We start from the raw sequence: 22,433 nt of genomic DNA on the forward strand, positions 1-22,433 counted from the left end.
GAAAAGAGAAACCTGAAAGTTAGACATATGAGTTCAATCACTCAGTGAGGTGTTCTGTCAGAGAGTGGTGTTTAGCTTACAGCAGCCTGTGACGGCCAATAATAGTTTAAATGTCTTCCTTACTGTAAGCAGTTATGATAGAGCTGTTTGTGAAAGGTTATTCTTTATTGTTCATATAGAAACCACTGCGTTCTGCTCACTGGTGAGTTAGCCTATGAATGAGTGTTAAGCACATCAGGCTGGCAGCTGTATGGGCATTGCTCTATGGTAGCTGTTATTTGCACATTGTTAATCATGAGCAATGCATCCTTAAATTGTTTAACTGTGAGGTGTTATACAATTGTACTCTGGAGAGTTTTTTAAGGCAAACAATAAACAGCATGAAGGGATGTGCAGTACTAGTAGAGAGAACCAAATATGGAAAGCACTTTTTTGTTAATTTATGATTTGCTGCATATAAGGAATAAAACAAAAATCCTCTGTCGTACCATATTGAAGTATCATTATTTTGCATCGTGTTGAATCGCATCGTATCGCACCGGATCGCATAAAGTTGAATCAAATCGTATTGAACTGTATCGCAACAGGGGGGAATCGTATCGTATCGCATCGCCTGGTGTTTCAAATGTATTAATGTATCGTGGCAACGTATCGAGATGCGCATTGCATCGGCCTCAGTGATGGGAGATGCACATCCCTAGTGGGTAGTAGATTTAAACTGTATAGGGCTATCACTGTGGGCCCTGCCTGTACCTGTTCGCTCTGCCATGGCGTGAAGGGTCTGCTAACAAGCGACTAACTTAAATGTTAATGTTGTTGCACGTCACAAAGGCACGTCACCTCAACCCCCCCCATTACCACCACCCCCCAAGTATATTTCAGATCTGTGGGAAACACTGGAGTCTTTCAAGACATCCGCGGTTGTTTAGTTAAAGCAGGGGTCGGCAAAGCGCGGCCCACGGGCCGCATGCGGCCCTTTAAGCCCTCTGCTCTGGCTCCCTTGAGCTTAGAAAAAAATAAGAAGGAAATAAAATAAAAGTATTTGTAGGACTATTTATATTTTGTTGCACGGTTGAAAATGTTTCGTATCTTGTATTTTGAGGTGATACTGTGACACATAAATAAAAAACAAAACAGTTTTAATTAGGTCAACTAAAATATGCGTCACATCCTGCTACGGTCCCGCGCGAGCGCCTTTTCTTGGAGGCGCTCGCGCGGGAACCCCCGGCTCGATGAGCGAACTATGGATAAATCAAAGAAAAGTACCGGAGGAACACAGGATTTAATTCTGTGTGGACAGAGTTATATGCTTTCACAGCAAACGATGCTGGTTTACCGGTATGTTTGATCTGTAGAGAGAAGTTGTCAACGGTGCTGCAGCCTTTACGTATCGATGAACAACACGGGAGAGGAAGACAGCTGACGATCTTCAGTCATAATTCAATGGGGTATGTAATTTATTTCAGAAAACACTTTTTGTTATATTCCATGGAATGCTCTTAACGTCCCGATAGCAATGAATATATTAAATGCTTTGACAATAAATACATACAAAAATTAATCTCTGGAAGCCGTAGCGCTGTAAAAAGCACGACCAATCATTTTAGCCGACCCGGCTAAAATAACTTGATGGCCTACCTGCCTGTCAGCCTTCCATCTGTGCACAAACTTATCTCGTGGCCTCATTGATGATGCACGTTCGTGTGTGTTGGAGGAGGGACTCTGTAAGAAAGTCTGAAGGAAGAGGCCTATTTTTTCCGGTTGTGTATTTTCAAATTCTAGCGCACACGAGCTGGTTTCTCCATTCTTACCTACCCTACCTTTAACTATTTTTAGGGTGCAGCTATATGTTTTATTTATTTCAAAGTGGGCCCATTTTAATAATATTTTTTTTCCTTCAAATGTGCAGAGGACTCCCCAAGTGCTGTGTTTAATTTATTTTTGAAGTAGGCCTGTGTATTATTTGTAATTCTCCTTATAGGAGTTCTTTGTTTCTTATTAGAGGTTAACAGTTTTATATAATGTAATAAATAGCCTAATAAATGCAAAAAAACTGTTTTTGTCTGATATAACAATAAATACAACTTAGCTATCAAGCTATGAAATATGTTTTGCGGCTCCAGACAAAAAATGTTTGGGGAAAAAGGAGCAGAATGGCTTTTTTGGTCAAAAAGGTTGCAGACCCCTGAGTTAAAGAGTGAAGCAGAATGAAGTGTTGAACAGTGTCGTGTAAAGTAAAAATGCTCCGTCAGCTACATAAAAGTAAGAACACCTGAACGCCCGTCCTTACTGCAGAACGTCTCTCATTATATGTGTCATAATGTTTTTTAACGGACGTTGTCTGATTATATAATCATATGCGCGGGCCGCTAGTGTCTGTTGATATCCAGATTAACAGCAGCATGAGAATAACCTACCGAAAGTGCCGATGCTCCATGGCGGAGGCTCCGGTAGAAATTGTCGGGATTTGCGTTTTTACCCCCTTAATGTTGAACAGCATTTCCGTGCACATAACTTGTGTTTAATGTTTATAGAACGTTTGAGTTTTGCCCGTTTGAACGCAAACCGAACCTTCTGAAAATGAAACAATGTAACAAACTGGGGTCTGGTGCGCAGCAGAGAAGCGGACTATTAGGTGTGACGTAACACACTGATTTTCAGACTTTATAACGCATTTATTTAAAAACTATGGGATTTGCCTGCTTACTTTTGTCACTACCGAAACGATCATGTCAATTACCAAAACGTAACCATATGTTTCGGAAATGACTGTTACGGTGAGGATTCTAGCTAAAATTGAGCATAACTAAAGAATGCTAGCAAGTACATGGCTAGCACACACGTCTTTGAAGAGCTTTACACACACAAAAACCTAATACTTTGCATAAAACCCCGAAAATGTTTACTTAATTGAAGATAATATGTGTTCGGTAGTGACAATTCTTAAGGTTACACGCCGATTTTCAGATTTTGGAACAGATTTATATCAAAAGTATGGGATATAGCTAACTAAAGAATGCAAGCAACTACATGGCTAGCATACACGTGTTTGAAGAGTTACACACATAAAAACCTAATACTTTGCATAAAACCCCGAAAATGTTTACTTAATTGAAGATAATATGTGTTCGGTAGTGACAATTCTTAAGGTTACACGCCGATTTTCTGATTTTGGAACAGATTTATATCAAAAGTATGGGATATAGCTAACTAAAGAATGCAAGCAACTACATGGCTAGCATACACGTGTTTGAAGAGTTACACACATAAAAACCTAATACTTTGCATAAAACCCCGAAAATGTTTACTTAATTGAAGATTATGTGTTCGGTAGTGACAATTCTTAAGGTTACAAGTCGATTTTCAGATTTTGGAACAGATTTTCAAAAATATGGGATATATACTTGCCGTTCAGCACCGAGGGTCAGCGATGAAATGTCACTGCCTTGTCAAAAATGCAGGGGTTTGGCTAAAAACCAGGCTCAGCCATTGGACTAAAACCCATTGTGTGTCGTTAGTGACATAAAAACTGGGGACATGATCTTTTGAGTATAGATTTTTTATAAAAAAATGATACCCACAATAAATCTAAATATTCCAACTTCCGTTTGAATGTAATCATAAAGATCTTCTAAATACACCATTGAACAACATTTAATAAAAAAATGTAAGTGTTATTTACAGAAATTGAAATTGAGATGTCAGGGTTGGGGACAGCTACTTCCCAATAGAAAGTACCCTATACATGATGTTTTTGTATATATTAAGCTTATCAATATATAATTGAATGCCTTAAGTTTAAATATACCATAACATATTCTTAGTAAATATCTATGTCTGAATACTTAATTGTTTTGTTAAATAGTTTTTCTTGTTGTGGGACCGCACTTTGTACTAATTGGGTGGAATTCCCCATATACACAATCAAAAGACACATTTATACATATGCACACATTAAGACCTAAATAAAAGCACCACAATACAAAATAACAGTCACTTCAATATCTTTGAGAATGTACATTAGTGCAAGACTGTCCATAGCAGCGTAAAAAAAGTTTCTGGTGCTCTGTAGTTATTGACAATCAAGCATTTGAATATCAATTGTTACATTTATATGTTATGCAATGCATTAAATGTGTCAAAATATGGAAAAAGCTTTCTTAAAAGATACTTGAGATGTTTTATAGATTTAGTTGTGTGCCTGCAGGTTGTTGTCACCCTGAGTTTGTCCTACATGGTGGGAACCATTGCCTCCTTCCACGACACCACCTCTGTGGTCATCACTATGGGAGTAACGCTGGCCGTCACTGTGGCAATCATCCTTTTCTCTGCACAGGTCAGAAACCAGCCAGTGCATTACGTTCTGTGTTTACCAAAGGCAAAGAAACATGCACACTTTTAAGCTGCTTTACATATCACTTTTGAAGTTATAGCTCTCACCTTTTATTTGTAAAGAAATTGAGAATTTGACTTGTAGAATCAGAGGAGGCAAAATGTGAATGTAAGCAAGAAAAAATGCGTCGATAAATTGATAGAAAGAAGATCAAATGTAAGTAGTAGATAAGAATAGGTAAAAAAAAATGAACCATGCCCATCCAAAGATGTGTTGTAAATAAAATGCTTCAGTGTATATTGGCCGATTGTAGGCAATTTAGTAAAAAAAAAAAAAAATGAAATGCAGCATTTTATGAAGGCCTTTATTTATCAACACGTCATGGATGAAGACTAACATTTGTGAAAGTACTTTACTAAAGAACTCAATTGAAAAAACTCAATTGAAAAAACAAAAGATATCCTAAAGAGCTTTCAATATACTGACCAAAAGCTCTTCAGGATGTAATGTACTGTGTGTTCCTGTTTTTACTCCAGACTCGTTATGATTTCACTGTTTGCTACGGTGTTCTGCTGATTCTGTCCGTGGACCTGATCATGTTCGGGATCTTCTCGACCTTCTGCTCCTCCTATCTCGGTGACATCGCCTATGGATGTTTTGGTGCTCTGCTGTATTCACTGGTATGGGAGAAAAGAACCATTTATATATGTATATACTCATTTAAATGGATTGTGTGTTGAACTTGCATTATCCCCCTTTTATTGCACAATTTCATCGTTGTACCTTTAATCTAAATGTATTTTTTATGTATTTTACTGGTAACTGTATGCTGTCTGATATCAATTGTCTGTGAAATGTCTATGAAGCACATTGAACCGCACTTATTGTATGAAAGGTGCTATACAAATGAAGATTATTATTATTATTTACTGGAAATACCTCGTCACCTTCTGTCTAAAACCATTAAGAGCCCAGTCTGCTATGATTGGTTAGCTGGCCGTCTCTGTTCTGATTGGTTGACTGCAATTCAGCCATCATTGTTTTGATTATTTACCTGTGCTTTTTCTTCTGTGACATGTCAAATGTCTTCCATGTCAACACTGTATTATAACACATTTCATGATTTGCTATTAGTTATCTGGTGGTGCATACTATCACCCTGTCCTAACTCTTCCTCATCCCCCTCTTCTTCCTCTCTCTCCCTTCAGTTCCTGATGATCGACTGTCAGCTGATGATGGGGGCGATGAGCTACCGTCTGAATCCAGAGGAATACATAAACGCTGCTCTCAACATCTACCTGGACGTAATGCTCATCTTCCTCTACCTGCTAGGGAGGAGGTGAAACTGTATAAAATACATTTAGACACAAACACACCAAACTGTACCCACATGTAGAATTATTGTGATTACTACATACATACTGTAAATCCTGTTTTAACTGACAATGAAAGAATGATTGTTTTAAAAACTGTATACACAAAATACATACACACCAAACTGTACCCACATGTAGAATGTACTTTATTATTGTGATTACTTTGTATATACTGTAAAGATTGATTATTATTGTTTACATAAACATGTTTTTTGTGTACAATTGTAACAGAGATTTGACTCAAGAATTATCAAAACAGATGAAAACGTTTACTTCCAATTTGAGGCATTCACTTGAATTTAGGTAATTATTCAGTAGAAATGCTCACGTCCAACTTGCCTAAAGAAACTTCCGGATCGTTATAAAAGTCAGACGATGATACTCCAATAGATCCACATAAGGCCATTTGTGTTTCATGCGCAGCAGACATTGCAAAAAAAACACATTTGTATAGATGTGAGGATGTACGTGATATAAAGAAACATGGACAAAAGAGTAGTGCAAAAAGTCGAGCAGTTTTTTTTCTTATAACGTGAATTTATTTTTGACTAATCAAAGTTACCGGACTAACACAGTCAGCATATATTTGACAGGGTCTCATCACTTTCTTTAAAAAGATCGAAGATGCAATGTTGTATTCAGAGAGAAAACACAATGTAGACAAAGTAGCATTTTTCTTACTTAAATTCAAAATTAACATTCAAATGTACTTTTTGTGTTGGATGTTGTTGTGTTGGATGTTAATGTAGGAATGCAAATAATTTATCTGACAATCATGTGAGCTTTAAATCAAAAAATAATTCTATAAAATGTCAAACTGGGGAAAAAATGCAAAGTCTAAACATTCAAAGCCGTAAAACCCACAGAAATGCATTGACTGAATAAAAAATATGTTTTTTAGATAGTTGCCGACTGACAAATATTTGCAGCTCTCCATCACAAAATAAACATTCCCCCAGTAGCTGCAAAGCTTCACGGTGTCACATCCTAAACCAAAGAACCAGAATATAACTGTAAACGAACAATGACTGGAGATTTGTGGAGAGAAAACCTCCAGATTTCTTCATCTCCTTTCGGTGTTGCTTCACCAAAGGGAGGAGTAGTTGAACTTGATCCGCAGCAGGTACTTCATGCGGGTCTGAGCGGGGTTGTAAACGATGAACTCGTTGTACAGGAGGTGGTAACGGCCGTCGCTGCTCGCCCCCGTCTTCCCCCCCGGACCCATAGGCACCGTCATGCCGTCCCTGAGAAATAGAGAGGGACACAATCAAAACTAGAAAAAATGCATTTCCTGTTGAAAATGCGTGTGAATGCTGTAAGCCGTACACGTGTTGCTGAACTTAGCTGAAAGGGCAGAAAAAGCTGAATAATAGCTGAATGGTGTCTGTAGCTGCTTTTAGCTACATACACCAAGTAAGTGTGTTGCTGAACTTAGCGGAGAAATGCAGAAAAGTGAAACGATTTGCTCAGCATTCGCACTAAACATGCATATAATAATAACTATCATCAATTTGATTTATAAGCGCACTTTTCATTTGAATAAACAAAACTCAAAGTGCTACAGCAGGGCTATTCAATTGGCGGCCCGCGGGCCCAATCCGGCCCCTGGGTGATATTTACTTTTGAGTATAATGTTAAAAAGTAATCACGTTTTTTTGTTGCCTTTATTCCAGAGAGGGTGTTACATTGAGAGATAGAGGGGAAGTCATTGCCTGAAAACTTCGGCGGGCTCGGGTTTCGAACCCACCTACTAGCTACTTTAGTGACAACTCCTGTCATTGATTGCATCTCTGCGTGAATGATTAGATCATTTCACCTAAATTAAATCAAATAAAATGATGTTGATGGTTAAATTAGATTCACATGGAGGTCTACTGAGTTCTGAACTTGCCATTTAGATCTATAACGGCCTTGGGGCTATGTTGTTTGATTTAATTAAACACAATATATGCCCTCCACTATGCTGTTGTAGTATTTACTGTATCCGAAGCTCTTGATATGATTGCTCATATTTCAAGCCATCTTTTTCCCTGACCCTTACTTTGGATCATTTTCATCAACCGGCCCCATTCCAAACTAATTGAATAGCCCTGTGCTACAGAGTAAAATGGTTGAAACAAAACAACAACAAAAATAATATATATATAATAAAGTAAACAACAGAATAAAAACAGTGACATTTAGGTTGGCATGGCAACAAGTGGGGTCTTTAAAGATCTAGTAAAAGTAATTGCCTTCCCTTTGTGATACTTATTCTCTCAGAGAGTTTCCAGGTTCAGTCCATGTCAGCATGCAACAACGATTATTTATATTATCAATGAATGCAATGCTTCTCAGTCAATTGATTAATCGTCAGCTCGAGAAAACTTGTGGTAAATAAATCCCCTTTTGTCGCCTTTTAATATAAATATTGGAGATGTTGGTACCACAAGATTCTGGCTGATAATAGCCAATTCATTTCCCGATTAAGATCTTTTGTAGGTAATGGGCTTAAACTACGTCTACAACTAACAATTATTATGAATGTATCTGCCAGTTATTAATGGTTTGGTCTATAACACATGAGAAAACTGTGAAATAATGCCTGTACAGCAAAAGGCGATGTCTTTAAATGTCCACAAATATTCAGTTTACAATCAGGTTCAGAACATTCTCACATTTGAACAATTAAATATTTGTCATTTTTGGCCATACGTCCATTATTATGTTTCTAAATGTTAAAACTCTGAATGTAAGGTCTACCATAATGTACACAGATATAATTCAATATATATTGTTTCTAATCTAATTGTTAATTACTAAAACATTAAATGCAGCATTCTCTGTTGAGGATATGAAGGGTGACACTTCATGAAATGTTATGCTTCGTGCTTAGGGAAGGGCTCTCTGTAGAAACAGTATATGTTCATACTGTGAAATGTACAGAGAGAAGACGCATCAGAGCTGAGCACAGGGGGTCAAACCAGGTCAGTCCATTAGTCTGAGTCGCAGACAGAGTTCACTGTTCAGTGTGTGGACTTTCAGCTGAATGGTTTTACTCCAAAGTGCCCACGTGACCTTTCTATGGAGCGCTTGAAATAACTCTGGACAAATAGATCTGCGAGAACACAGTACAAAGCTTCGGTAGTTTGTCATCACTCTGAGGATATTCAAGTCCCCGAGCTTCACGTACTGCTCTGAAAGATGCCTTGTTGTAAAACATATATAACAAAAGTCTGTGAATTCCTTTTGCCATTTACAAACATAGTTGTCATTTCCTATTTGTTCACATCGGAAATTAGATTGTAATTAACTAAGAATACAATTATTTAAAGAATACAATGTTTTTTTATATATTAATTACTGTATTGTTTGTTCTAATATTACATGTGTTCCTTCTTGGCTTTTATTTAATTGTTCCGCATACATTCAATCAACAAACGTCCTCTCTCAGATGTTTTAAGTATGTTGTAGTGTAACGGTGATTGGCCTGTATGAGATGTACGAGTGTAATGAGACGTACAGGGTGACAGCGTTCTTGGGGTCGGGTCCGGTCTGTCCGAGGCCCTTGACGCTGTGTTTCCCAGCTGGAAGATTTTGGGCTTCGTAGTCGGCCATCACCAGCTCGTTACAGTCTCCCAGGGCGACCTGCACACACACACATAACACAGACAGTGTTGCATTAAATCTAAGCAGTGTGACGTTCAAATCATGTTGGTTTTACTGTTAATATGAGTATTGGCAGCTTTAAAGAGTCTGATGTGAACCTGTAGGCACCAACGACTGGCACAATCTTTTCTTGGAGCTTTTTTAAATTTAAATACACAATAATATTCAGACTACTGACACGTTACCTTTTCCCTCCATTGAATCTGTTGTTCTGGCTGAATATGTGTAAATATGATATGAAACCAACTCACCTCACTCAGCAGCAGCAGTCCTGTGTGGTTGTTCTGATTGGCAAAGCAGTAGTTGGCACTCTTTGATGACATGTCAGCAAAGTAGATACCTTTTCCAAACTAGAGGCAAGACAATCAGGAACATTATGAGCACTGGAATAAAAACATGGTGCTGTATTCGTAGTTTAAAGTGATATACAGACGCCTAAATGCAGAAATATGTATGTAAATATGTACATACCTATATATACATAATCAAAGACATATTTATACATATGCACACATTAAGACCTACATAAAAGCACAACAATCAATATACACAAAATAACAGTCACTTCAATATCTTTGGGAATGTACATTAGTGCAAGACTCTCTTAGATATTGAAGGGACTGTTATTTCGTAGATATTGATTGTTGTGCTTTCATAAAAAATAAAAGTCACTTCAATATCTTTGAGAAAGGCAGAGGACTTGAGAATAAACTGAAATACAGAATATGTATGAATCCCTCCTACCATGTATCCAGTGACGGGGGCTTCGGGGGGGGCCACTCGGAGCCCCTGACTGAGGATGCCGCACCAGTTAGAGAGACGGGACCCGTGCCACAACAGAGTCCTGGTGAGACAGAACGAATAAAGTTATATCATCTAGAGCAGGGGGGGCCAAACCTTTTTTCACAGAGGGCCGCATACAGAAAGATATACGATGGGCTGGGCCACTCACTGGAGGTATACTGCCTCATAAGTTCAGTTATAAGTCAACAAAATAAATCAAATGTAGGTCAATGATGCTTAATACTTGAATATGCTTTAAGAAGAACAACAGCCTACATCGCAGCTCTCAAAAGGGGTTTCAATTATTGTGTTGGTAGCTCATTCCTTACAACAGAAGCCTCAGATCGATTATCATAAGAGGAAATATGAAGGGTTTATTTCAAGCTTGTTGTGAAAATAAGTTATTGGGCTTTTTTCTAATCAACTTAGATTTGATAGAAAACATTTTCAAATGTAATGTAATGTTTGAAAAGTTGGCTTCTTAACACATGAATACTGTGTAATATCTGTTTTCATCTATATTTAAGAAGTACAACACAAGGTCCACAGGTCTTTCCTTCCTGCAGCGGTCAGACTATACAACCAGCACAGCCCCTAGTTGACCACCCACCCACCCACCCACACACACACCCCCACACACACACACCCCCCCACCCACCCACCCCCCCCCACACACACACACACACACACACACACACACACACACACACACACACACACACACACACACACACACACACACACACACACACACACACACACACACACACACACACACACACACACACACACACACACACACACACACACACACACACACACACACACACACACACACACACACACACACACACACACACACACAATGTGCTATATATAGATGCCGTTAATAACTGTGTAATATATACCTGGCAGCTAAATCCGTAGAACTGTTACAGGATGTGTATTTTTTTAAATGATGTAACTTTTAATTTTTTATTATATATTTTTAATTATATCATAACTTAGTACTTTTTTTTGTATGCACGTCACATATTTAACATAATGTAACATTAAGCTGTCTGTGGCTCTTTTTCCTGCTGTAACTAACTACGCACATTTCCCCTCCGTGGGACTAATAAAGGGACTCTGATCTGATTGTATCCAAGTCAACATGAATGAGTAATGATATTTGATCGAAGCCTCGAGGTGTATTGAGAGTTCCGTTCAGCCGGCTGTGGATCACCTGTTGTGCATCTGAGAGAGGAAGTTGCTGGTCTCCCCGGCTCGGTCCACTGAGAAGATGTCGAGGACCGTCATGGTGTAGTCGTTATGGGTGGTGGCGTGAGTGGACTGAAGATACTTTTCTACCACCTTCAAACAGAGGAGAGGAAAGGTCACAAGGAGACATTAACAACACTGGATACAGAAACAATCTTCAGATTATTGAAGCTTCAGTTTCACCCACTTTACTGTTTTGTACGGTTGTAAAACACAGGTCTCATCAAAACCATTTTAGTTCCATACTTTTGAAAGAGTCTTCCACAATATGATTTTGTTTAACTCAAAAGATCCATGAAAAGATATCAGCTGCCCATTTAAGAAAATCATTTACATTAATATCACATAACAAATCACTACAATATGATTTGGCTATTTTGTCACTGGCCTCTTTCAAACGACTGCTTCCTTTTTAATTAAAGGGACAATAAAAATGTACCTTCTGCAAAAACAATTAGGCATCAAGATAGTAGATACCCATCTCTATTTTAGAATACGGACAGCCCTCCGCTTTAAAAAATAATATAATATATTTTGTCATATATTCACTGTATTATTCTTTATGTATTTTTATATTCCGTGTAAGTATTACTCTTTATTTTTAAATATTTTCTTATTATAATTGTTCTATTCTTGATCTTTCTATTACACTGTGTTAATGTTTGCACCCTTTATATACTGAAGCAAATTCCTTGTATGTGTCTGATTCTGAATGCTAGTTACCTCACACGCTCACATCAAAATACGTTTTGGCGTGAATCTCCTTTAACGGTTTTATTCACTTAAAGGTGGGGTATGTAAGAATGGAGAAACCAGCTCGAGGGCGATAGAATTTGAAAGTACGTAACCGAAAAAAATCTGCCCCTTCCTTCAGACTTCCTTACAGAGCCCCTCCTCCAACACACACGAACGCGCACATGACCAATGAGGGCACGAGATAAGTTTGTGCACAGATGGAAGGCTGACAGGCAGGTAGGCCATCCAGTTACTTTAGCCGGGCCGGCTCAGATGATTGGTCGTGCTTTTTACAGTACTATGGCTTCCAGAGATTATATTTTTTAATGGATTTTATGTCAAAGCACTTCAGATATTCATTGCTATCGGGATGTTAAGAGCATTCCATGGAATATAACAAAAAGTGTTTCTGAAGTGAATTACCTACCCCACCTTTAAGTCCAGACTCATGAATCTTTCTATCATTTTGCATTATAAGTTAAAAGTGTTAACCGCTGACCTGGAACTCGTTGGTGCTTGAGTCCAGAGGCTGCAGCTGGCACTGGAGCGAGGAGTACTGCCGGTCCACAGGATGTTCATCACTGTCTCCACTCGACTGGACCATCTTCACCGCTATCTGAATTTCACTCAGAGCCTGGAAAAATAAAGAGAACACCAGATATAACAGTATTTTTCACTGAGGGCCAGATACAGACAAATATATGAATAGCTGGGCCACTCACTAGAGGTGAGGTATAATGCCTCATAAACAGAGATGGCAAAAGTACACACATCCTTCACTCAAGTAGAAGTACAGATACTCGTGTTTAAAAATACTCTGGTGAAAGTAGAAGTACTGACTAAACTTCTTTACTCAAGTAAAAGTAAAGAGGCTTTGAAATGTACTTCAGTAAAAAGTACCCATAACTAGCAGCTGTTTTAAAGAGTACCTGACCTCCCTTTATATTAATAGAACAATTATCTCATTGTTAGCTAATGAATGTTTCCATGGTGACCAACGGCAACATGACAACGTTTTCATTGGTCCCTCTTCTTTAGAGAAGACCAGGAAATGATGGATACACGGATCGTGTTCAAATCAATAGGCACGCAATGACTCTAAATAATAATGATCACGCCACCAAACACACTTCAAGCTTGAACATGCTATGTTATTTAAATTGACTGAATTTATTTGAGAAGTGGGCTTATAAACACATGAATACTGTGTACATATATTGAAGAAGTGCAACAGGTTTCAGGTGCGTGCCATATTCCATTATACTTTTAGAATTTGCTGCGGGCCGATTAAAAATGGACCATGGGTCTGCAGCTGGATCCCGGGCCTTAGTTTGGACACCCCTGGTATAGAGAATTTTTTTTACAGAAGACAAACAAAATAAATTAATGGAGAAGTATTTTACCTCCAACAGGGAAATCTTTTCTTTCAGCTCCTCTTCTGTACGAATGACTGGAGGAGTTTTCAACCTGGAGAATGAAATCTGATTTAGTTTCAAAGATCAATGCTTGCCTGCCGTCAATCAGACATTTCTCCACAGCGTGAGTGCATCGCTCTAAAGGTGCATTTCCAGTACAGGGTTTTAGAACGGCTCGGTTCCAAGCGAGCTGAAAATATGCTTAGCTAGTGACGCAAAAACACTGCCGACTGCTGATTGGTCAGAGAGAATCGCCACAATTTTTGCGTAAGACAGTCCCCAAGCGTCGCATAAGAACCATTTTTAAAAACAGATGAGCTACCGTCAGCAAGTATTTCTAATTTCAACAAATCCATAAAGAAATGTCAGCAAAAATAAGCACGCATCGGTTGTTTGTCGAGGTACAGACGTTCCTCCATCTCGTTGCGGATGAAAAAATACAGCGGGAGCTCGACGGCGCAACGCGAAACAAGAACATGTACCAGGAGGTCTCTACACTGTTGGCCGCACACGGCTTCACGAGGACTTTCCAGGAGTGTAGGAAAAAAAAAAAAAAATGAAGAGTGATTATAGTCGTCAAGGACCACAACGACCGAAGTGGTTCCAGTAGAAAAACATGCTTACACTGAGTGGTTACTATAGTTACTACTCTTGTTACTAATTGTAATGGAAACGCAGCTTAAAGTGAGCCGAACCGAGCAAAGGTGAACCGAGCCATGGCGAGCCGCGCTAAAACCTGTAGTCGAAATGCGGCTTTAAGCTGCTCTAACTGAACACATGTTCCCTACCCAAAGTCATGAGGGATGCGGGTGTAGAACTGGTTGCAAGCCTCCAGCAGATCACGACTGCTGCCCTTCTTCTTCAGACACTCCTCGATCTTCTTCAGCGCCATGTAGCCTGCTCGGATCTGCTCTGAGGTCAGCTTGCCTGCAGAAAGAAAGATACAGAATTCAAACACTGGAATATTCTTCCAACTTAAAATCTGTATTGACTTCAACTCTTTCTCTGATGGTGCAAACATATTGATATGAAGCAACATTAATTACACTGTAATCTGAGCTTTTCAATTTGAACTGTATTGTAAGTATTATATTTTAACTTATGTATTATTTTATTGACCTGTACTTAAATCATGTTTTGTAATTGTTTGTGTGATAGAGATGATGCAATGTTGTTGATTGTTATGTACCTACCTGAGGGCTGCAGATGGAAATGAGCTATTAGCTAATGTGTATGTACAGTGGGGCAAAAAAGTATTTAGTCAGCCACCAATTGTGCAAGTTCTCCCACTTAAAAAGATGAGAGAGGCCTGTCATTTTAATCCTAGGTACACTTCAACTATGAGAGACAGAATGGGGGGAAAGAATCCAGGAAATCACATTGTAGGACTTTTAATGAATTCATTGGTAAATTCCTTGGTAAAATAAGTATTTGGTCACCTACAAACAAACAAGATTTCTGGCTCTCACAGACCTGTAACTTTATATATAGTTATGTAAATAAGTTGGGTTATAGGTATTTATATACATGTTATATATATATATATATATATATATATATATATATATATCGTATATCCTTTATTTCATTTTTATTTTATACCTCGGGACTGTGGGAAACAGTATTTCGATCTTTCTGTGTTTACAAACATATTTTGAGATTAACTTTGACTTTTAGCTCAAATGTGGCATAATCCATCTCTTCTCTTTTCTGAGATTGATGTATTTCTATGCATGGTCCTTGTTATTGAAATAAATACATAATGATAATAATTGGAAACATGAAGCACAACAACGAAAGGTTTGAACATACTGGTCACTTGTTCAGTGGTTGCGTTAAGACTTTTTTGTTGCTCCTCACAGAAAGAAGAGAAGAGCTGTTAAGTATTTCAGAGTTAAGGTAGATCACTTTCAGTCAGTGTTCAAATCTTGTTATTTGACGCCTTTAAGATTATTTGGTCGTTATTATAAAAGAAAACGGTCGATGACATTAATAATTTGGATAATGCGATCTCTTCACTTTTCTTTCAACAGCTGAATCTCCTCAAAACCTGTTTTATTGCATCAAACAGCAGCAGCTTATATTATTCTAAATGTGTATTTCCCAGAGATGGTAAAAGTACACACATCCTTTACTCAAGTAGAAGTACAGATACTCGTGTTTAAAAATACTCTGGTGAAAGTAGAATTACAGACTAAACTTCTTTACTCAAGTCAAACTAAAGAGGCTTTGAAATGTACTTCAGTAAAAAGTACCCATAACTAGCAGCTGTTTTAAAGAGTACCTGACCTCCCTTTATATTAATAGAACAATAATGTCATTGTTAGCTAATGAATGTTTCCATGGTGACCAACGGCAACATGACAACGTTTTCATTGGTCCCTCTTCTTTAGAGAAGAACAGGAAAAGATGGATACACGGATCGTGTTCAAATCAATAGGCACGCAATGACTCTAAATAATAATGATCACGCCACCAAACACACATTCAGACTAAAGGAACCAGCCTGTTTGGAAAATGTGAGAAGTAGAAAGTACAGGTATTTGTGTTCAAAGTGTAAGAAGTAAAAAGTACAGGTATTTGGGTTCAAAATGTAAGAAGTAGAAAGTACAGGTATTTGTGTTCAACATGTAAGAAGTAGAAAGTACAGGTATTTGTGTTCAAAATGTAAGAAGTAGAAAGTTCAGGTATTTGTGTTCAACATGTGAGAAGTAGAAAGTACAGGTATTTGAGTTCAACATGTGAGAAGTAAAAGTAAAAAATCATCAGAAGAATAAGTAGTGGAGTAAAGTACTGATACCAGAAACATGAACTTAAGTACAGTAACAAAGTATTTGTACTCCACTACTTCCCACCTCTGGTATTTGCACTATTTAAAATGTCATTACATCAAATGGTGGGCACGTTACTGATAGAAATGACAGGGGGAATTCTGATAAAGTTCTGTTATGATGTGATATGTGGTGTTGGTTCTGTCGGACTGACCCAGAGGAGCTTTCCTGGTGTCAAACTTCATCTCCAGCACAAACTCCTCCATGGCTTTGATGTCACAGATCAGCTCCATGAGCGACTGGAGCTTCTCATTCAGCTTGGAGATCCTCTTCTTGGGTGCAGCATCCACCACAGTCGTGTTCTCCTCCTGGAACAGTGAATTATATTAATATACGTAATAATAATGGATGATATTTAAGAGAAATATAACTTATTGGTTGTTTGCCTTTTCATTGGTGCTGTAGTCCATGTAGACCATGTCGTATTTCCCCGCAACTTTGTCAAAGGTTGCTCGGTGTTCCCACTCATTCTTGGTCTTGTCTGTAAACCTGTGGGGCGAATCGCACACAGTGTCAGAATGGATTCAACTTCATTTAATGAGATGTATCAGAAATGACTTTTTTTTTTATCTCACTTTTTCCTGAAGATATCTTTGGCTTTCAGCAGGTCTGAACCGCACGCTGTCAAACTGTTTTGACCCACTTTTCCCACTGACAAACAATGGAGAAACCATCTTAGAGTTATTAATCAGTTAGTTCCAATCTATAGGCTTGGGTTGATTTCCTGCGTAAATGCAAATACTTAAATATATTTAAAATAAAAGGGCATATAAACGTACCTCTGCCCCATCTCGCCCACACACTGTACGCCTTGGAGCCGTCGTCCTGCAACAGCTGGATCAGGTAGTATTTGTTGTTGTTGAACTGGAGATTTGTCTGCAACATGAGACAGAAGGTATTTGCCTTCGAGCCTGAAAATCTATTTACGGACATTCCTTACTTTGAAGGAGAAAATAGTCAGAAATGAATAAAACGGAAGAGGCATAGTCAAATATATTTAGCTCTCAAGTCCAACCTGAAACCTGGGCAAACACTTGTGATTGGAATATCTATAAAACTTAATATTTTTTGTCAGTTATTAATACTCAAAAAACTTAAGAAAATCAAAGAGTATTTCAATCTTTTACCTGATTCAGCATCACGTCGTAAACATCCTTTCCTTCACTGTACACATAAGCCTGAAGAAGAAATTAAACAGTTACTTATTTTTAATAAAAGGCAACTGCACCTATCTGCATTTTGTAAACGGGGAAATAAAAACATATTATTCCTGAAAAATGTTCATTTCCTTTCTTTACACTGTATTTTTTGTACAAAACGCATTTTTCCTGAAAGTAAATATCAATAACTGCAGTCATACTTTTTGTAGCATTTGCTTTAGCTGTAAACCGCCCAGATATTCAAAAGCAAAGTAAAACACAGTCATGTATAGTAAGTTAACCACAAATGGTTTCATGTCCACAGGAGGAACTGTAACCAGATGTTTCTGCAGGTGTTGAACCACCAGCAATGTGGATCAACAGTTTCATATCTGGCGTGTGGACAGACGTGCCGTACCTTTCCCAGTTTGGCTTTACATTCGATGTCCACTGGAGCTTTTCCCTTCATGACCACCGTCCTCACCACCTCTGTTCAGCATCCAAGGATCAGAGAGAAACCATTAATGATGTCAGTGATGTTTGACTGAAGTACAGGTAAAACCATTTGAACCCTAAGGTCTTACTTTAAATATGTTTCTCTGGTGTCTTCACAGGACACACATTTCTACTTCAAAACAATCGCCATAATTATTTAATAAGAATATTTTTACACTTTCACTGATATATATATCCGGTAACCAAACTCATCACTACCACATATTAATGGATTAAAGGATAATGTAACCAGTGGCAGTTTGTTTACATCAATCAAACCAGAGGAGACTGAAGTCTGCAGCTCATTGTGGAATAGCTTCCCCACTCTCAATAGCTTTAAAGGTCAACTCAGAGAATGGATGAGAAACAACCAGATGTGCGATCACCGCTAAATGCACTTTAACACAGGGGTATCTCCTCTTGCACTTTACATGTCGTTGCTGCTGCATTGTATTACCATGTGATAACTGCTCTTGCTCTCTTGCACTTTTTGCATATCATGTATTTTGTTTTTGCTATGTTTGTAAAATGTAATTTTCTTAAATGTTTTATGTGAGGGACTGCGGGTGGAAATGAGCTCAAAGCTAAATCTGGCACTGTTACGCTTGATACATTTGAATGTTTTAAGTGTTCAAATAAACGATTAAATGAAATAGTCAAATCAAGGTTGTTAATGATTTTTTTATATTTCTATATTGTGCTTTTAGTTTTTTGGCAATACAAATGATTTCAGATACATTTTATAAAAGAAGCTGAATTAGACCTTGCAAAATTAGGAAGAATAATTCACACTGCTTCAGGAACAATGGAAAAGCCAAAATGTCTCGTTACCTTCACTTTTGACTTCTTCTTTGGGCATCTTTTGACTTTTTGCCTGACTCTTTCCTCCTCTCTTCTTTTTAGCCACAGGTTGCTGCTCCGTCTCCTCCTCTTCCTCTTTAACTTCAACTAAAGTCCCATTTTGGGCCGTCGAGTCCCCAGCGTCATTCACACCTTCTACAAAAAGACAAACATAAGAAACATTTTTAATAGGGATGTCCCGATCACCTTTTTTTGCTCCCGATCCGATTTCGATCATTTGATTTTGACAATTTGCCGATACCGATTTTTCCCGACCCGATCTTTATGCAATGCATTAAGAGAAAAAAAAGCATTCAAGTTGTCCCTTAAGGTTATTTTTTTATTTAAATTGGATATTCTATCCAACATGGATATAGCTTCTTTCTTTCACAGCAGCATTGGATCAGTTCAGTTGTGCAGCATTGGATCCAAACTAAATAAAGCTTTCAGTACTCGTTAGCTTACTGCTACAATTAGACACTGCGCCCTGCCCACTCTGTTGCCAGATGTGAGAGAAATAAGCAACCAGGTCTATGAAAACAAGCCCCAAAGAAGCAACACATACATGATGTTCTGTCATTTGAAACCAAAACTAAGGCCTCAGGATGACTTTAAGACTTGAACATGGTCATTTTTATTTTGTAATATTGAATACAACATTTTTAAAAAAGTATTTAAAAAGAAAAAAAAAAAAAAATCCCGATCCCCGATTTTTTTTCTCCCGATTCCGATCTTTTGAAAATCACGTGATCGGGGATCGGAGCCGATCACGTGACATCTCTAATTTTTAAAACCTTTGGTGAAACGCATATTTTTATAAATGTATTTACAATAACATACACAATATGTTTTATCACTTTCTACAGCATGGATCTTTGTATTAGTAGCATTAGGGAAAATCAAATAAAACCGTGGTTAAGGAAATGTGAAATTGGATAACGGTAATTTGTTGGATGTAGAACACCGTTACAAAACTATAAGACACTTAAGATCCACATGGCACAGTTATTAACTAAATGCAAAGTCTCACACATTGATGGCATATGTCCAAGCAAAGAGAATGACAGAAAAAAAGGACAACAATTTTAAATTAAATAACCTATTTGCAGTTAAACGGATATTACAGACGGATGAAACACAGCAACACACACCTGGTTTCACTGGGTGAGAGCGAATCTTCCTCTTGTACTTGGTGACAGGGTTTATCTGGACCATTTTCTTCAGGTCGACTTCGTACGGCGTCTCCGAGGCCAGAGTGACGGAGGTTTTTCCTGAAGAGACGGCCGAGTCCAACAAGGCACAGACTGAAGAAGAGTATGGCTCCCACTGTCCTTCATCTCCTTCCCACTGCCACACTGACCACAAACAAACACAGAGTAGGGTGGTTATCATACGGTTTTTCATCAATATATTATAGGTCTCAGATATATACAAACATGTCTCTGAAGTGTTTGGCTCCAAACACCAAACAGATCATTGCAGCATTACCCATAATCCACTCTGTTTCAGCCCTGTTTCAAAAATGCTGATTCTGTGTCTGTTACTTTAGATGAAAATAAGGATCCCCTCCCCACGCCCCTCTGAGAGAGATTTGGTTAGAAAGAACATAATAGGCGCATTCACACCAAGTACTTTTCCCGCAAAGGTTCATGAGAACTTAGTTCATCAGAACTCTTTAGTTCTGATGAACTAGGTACAGATCGCGTTCACACCGGAATAAATCCCTGGGGGTGGATTAGGGAAATGAAGCCGCTGACGTCACTTCTTCTGCTTTGGGTTTACTGGCAGGCCGCAAACAACTTCACGGCGTATACTGCCGCCCAAAGTCCTCAGCCGGAAGTCCCCGGTTGTTGGGGACTGGCTTCAGTAGAAACTGCTGGGACTCCCAGCAGCTTCTACTGAAGCCTTCCGAGTAAATCGCCAGAACGCCGACACCTTCTCATCTCTACCGCTCCCATGTTTTATTTTGTGTTGCCATAAGTTAGTCTCTCTGCGTTTCTGCGCTGGGCTAATGCTAATAATGCTAATGATGCTAATAAAATGGTGTCTTCACAATACTTTTTTGAGTTTTATGGGGCGTGGTTTGCAATCCGCCCAGCCAATCAGAAATATAGCTCTTTTCTCACAAGAGAGCCGCATGAGAGTCCCTCTCTAGCAGGGACGGAAAAGGGGGTAAAAAGGTTCTCATGAACTAATTTTAGTTCCGGCTCTTTTTGGTGTGAACGCGACATTTCTGAACTATATCGGAACTAAAGTGGGAAAAGTACTCCGGTGTGAACGCAGCTATTGGTGATCTAGGAGGAGATTCAGGTGATAAGGGGTGGGGGGGGGGGGGGGGGGGGGGTTACCTTGGTTGGTGATTGGCTAATGGTTACACAAGCCAAAATATCGTTATGACATCATAAAGTGGCCAAAATCTTATCAGCTCATTTTCAGACAGGTTTTTATATAACTGGATCAGGACAAAAAGAGAGAGAATCTTTTTTCCTGAGACTTTCAGAATCTATTTACACAGAGGGGACACATGTTGATGTATAAAGGACAGGAAAAAGTGGATTTTGCATAATAGGACACCTTTAAACAACACTTTGAGTTCTGTTAACATGGGACTTCCAAAGAGTGAAAAGAGGCACAGATGGTTCAATCATTTAAATAAATAAAACACATGAAATGAATCAGTTTTGATTCAATAATAAATACTTCGGAACTACTTGATACCTACCAAGGATGTGGATCAACATTCGTATATTTAAGATTAGTAGACTTACAATCTACATTTAAAAAGTTGGGACTGATTACATTAACAAACATTTAATGACATTTATTTTCATTGAAACATATTCAGCACAACCCAATCCAGTGAAAAATCAGCAATGGATAAAGCAATGAATACAAACATACTTAAACAATTATGTATTTAGTGTAGAGCTATACTATATTTTGCAAAGTCCCATGAAATGACACAGGGTTTACGTTTAACCCATCTAAAAAAAACACTAAATATTTATGGCAGGAAGTTGTAACTTTGTCCATCCTTTAAAAACTACCATATGCGTGTGGTGTGATTGTTGACAGTGGTGGACATTAACAGGTTTTACCAACAAGCTCGACTTGTAACATGTATGGTAGCCACCCTTGGAAGAAAGTTGGTTGTTTTCTAAATACTTTGCAACGACAGTAAATCCTGAATAAACCATATATATTACATTATTTATTCCCCTGCTCTCCTTTGCCCATACTTGTCCTCAACAGACGTCGATGGAGCAGCTAACGTTAGCTTCAAACGGCTAAAGAGCACCAACCTGTTTTTGACTGAACTTCCTCTGTTTCTTTTGCATCCTGACTTGTTTTACTCCTGGAACTTCTTGTACGCCTCATGGTGGATTATGAAAAAATAACTAGAAGTGAAGTAGGTACAGTTAGAAAGGGACACAACAGAGATGGCGGTAAACTTTCTCCACCACTGTTTCCTGGCCGGTGCTAAAGATCGTGAGAAGATCAATCACTCCGCGGTTAAAAAAGAAAACTATTTGGACCATGGCGCATGCGCTGTACACCTTTATCAAAAATGTTTACAG

General features: G+C 38.4%; 2 protein-coding genes across 4 annotated transcripts; one reads left to right on the forward strand and one right to left on the reverse strand.

Moving 5' to 3' along the window:
- Positions 1–918: 918 nt before the first annotated feature.
- Positions 919–6,490, forward strand: LOC307018342 (protein lifeguard 1). The gene is made up of 4 exons (XM_079648558.1): positions 919–1,448; positions 4,208–4,336; positions 4,870–5,013; positions 5,542–6,490. The coding sequence occupies exons 2-4, from the start codon at positions 4,235–4,237 to the stop codon at positions 5,674–5,676; spliced, it is 381 nt and encodes a 126-aa protein (XP_079504684.1). The 5' UTR covers positions 919–1,448; positions 4,208–4,234; the 3' UTR covers positions 5,677–6,490.
- On the reverse strand, positions 5,838–22,345 carry parp2 (poly (ADP-ribose) polymerase 2). 3 transcript variants are annotated; one of them, XM_079648556.1, is made up of 17 exons: positions 22,158–22,345; positions 20,007–20,210; positions 18,847–19,011; positions 17,939–18,009; positions 17,509–17,559; positions 17,161–17,257; positions 16,957–17,032; positions 16,768–16,870; positions 16,536–16,650; positions 14,339–14,477; positions 13,539–13,602; positions 12,635–12,769; positions 11,366–11,493; positions 10,102–10,201; positions 9,609–9,707; positions 9,212–9,336; positions 5,838–6,953 (listed from the first exon to the last, which is right to left on the reverse strand). In XM_079648556.1, exons 1-17 carry the CDS (start codon positions 22,231–22,233, stop codon positions 6,794–6,796), a joined length of 1,908 nt encoding a protein of 635 aa, XP_079504682.1. In that variant the 5' UTR covers positions 22,234–22,345; the 3' UTR covers positions 5,838–6,793. The 3 variants fall into 3 exon arrangements, with proteins under 3 accessions (XP_079504682.1, XP_079504681.1, XP_079504683.1); XM_079648555.1 differs by having other exon boundaries at positions 16,536–16,689; XM_079648557.1 differs by lacking the exon at positions 20,007–20,210 and having other exon boundaries at positions 16,536–16,689.
- Between the last annotated feature and the right edge of the window lie 88 nt (positions 22,346–22,433).

This window comes from Notothenia rossii (assembly GCF_949606895.1).
Source record: "Notothenia rossii genome assembly, chromosome: 9".
Lineage (NCBI taxonomy): Eukaryota > Metazoa > Chordata > Actinopteri > Perciformes > Nototheniidae > Notothenia > Notothenia rossii.

Bases quoted from the DNA above. Each gene is read 5' to 3' on its own strand.
- LOC307018342 (XM_079648558.1), top strand. From the start codon at position 4,235: ATGGTGGGAACCATTGCCTCCTTCCACGACACCACCTCTGTGGTCATC. The intron at 4,337-4,869 runs GTCAGAAACCAG...TTTTTACTCCAG, and splicing joins TCATCCTTTTCTCTGCACAG to ACTCGTTATGATTTCACTGT. The intron at 5,014-5,541 runs GTATGGGAGAAA...CTCTCCCTTCAG, and splicing joins GTGCTCTGCTGTATTCACTG to TTCCTGATGATCGACTGTCA.
- parp2 (XM_079648555.1), bottom strand. From the start codon at position 22,233: ATGAGGCGTACAAGAAGTTCCAGGAGTAAAACAAGTCAGGATGCAAAA. The intron at 17,560-17,938 runs GTACGGCACGTC...TTTCTTCTTCAG, and splicing joins GTAAAGCCAAACTGGGAAAG to GCTTATGTGTACAGTGAAGG. The intron at 16,871-16,956 runs GTGAGATAAAAA...TTCGCCCCACAG, and splicing joins AAAGATATCTTCAGGAAAAA to GTTTACAGACAAGACCAAGA.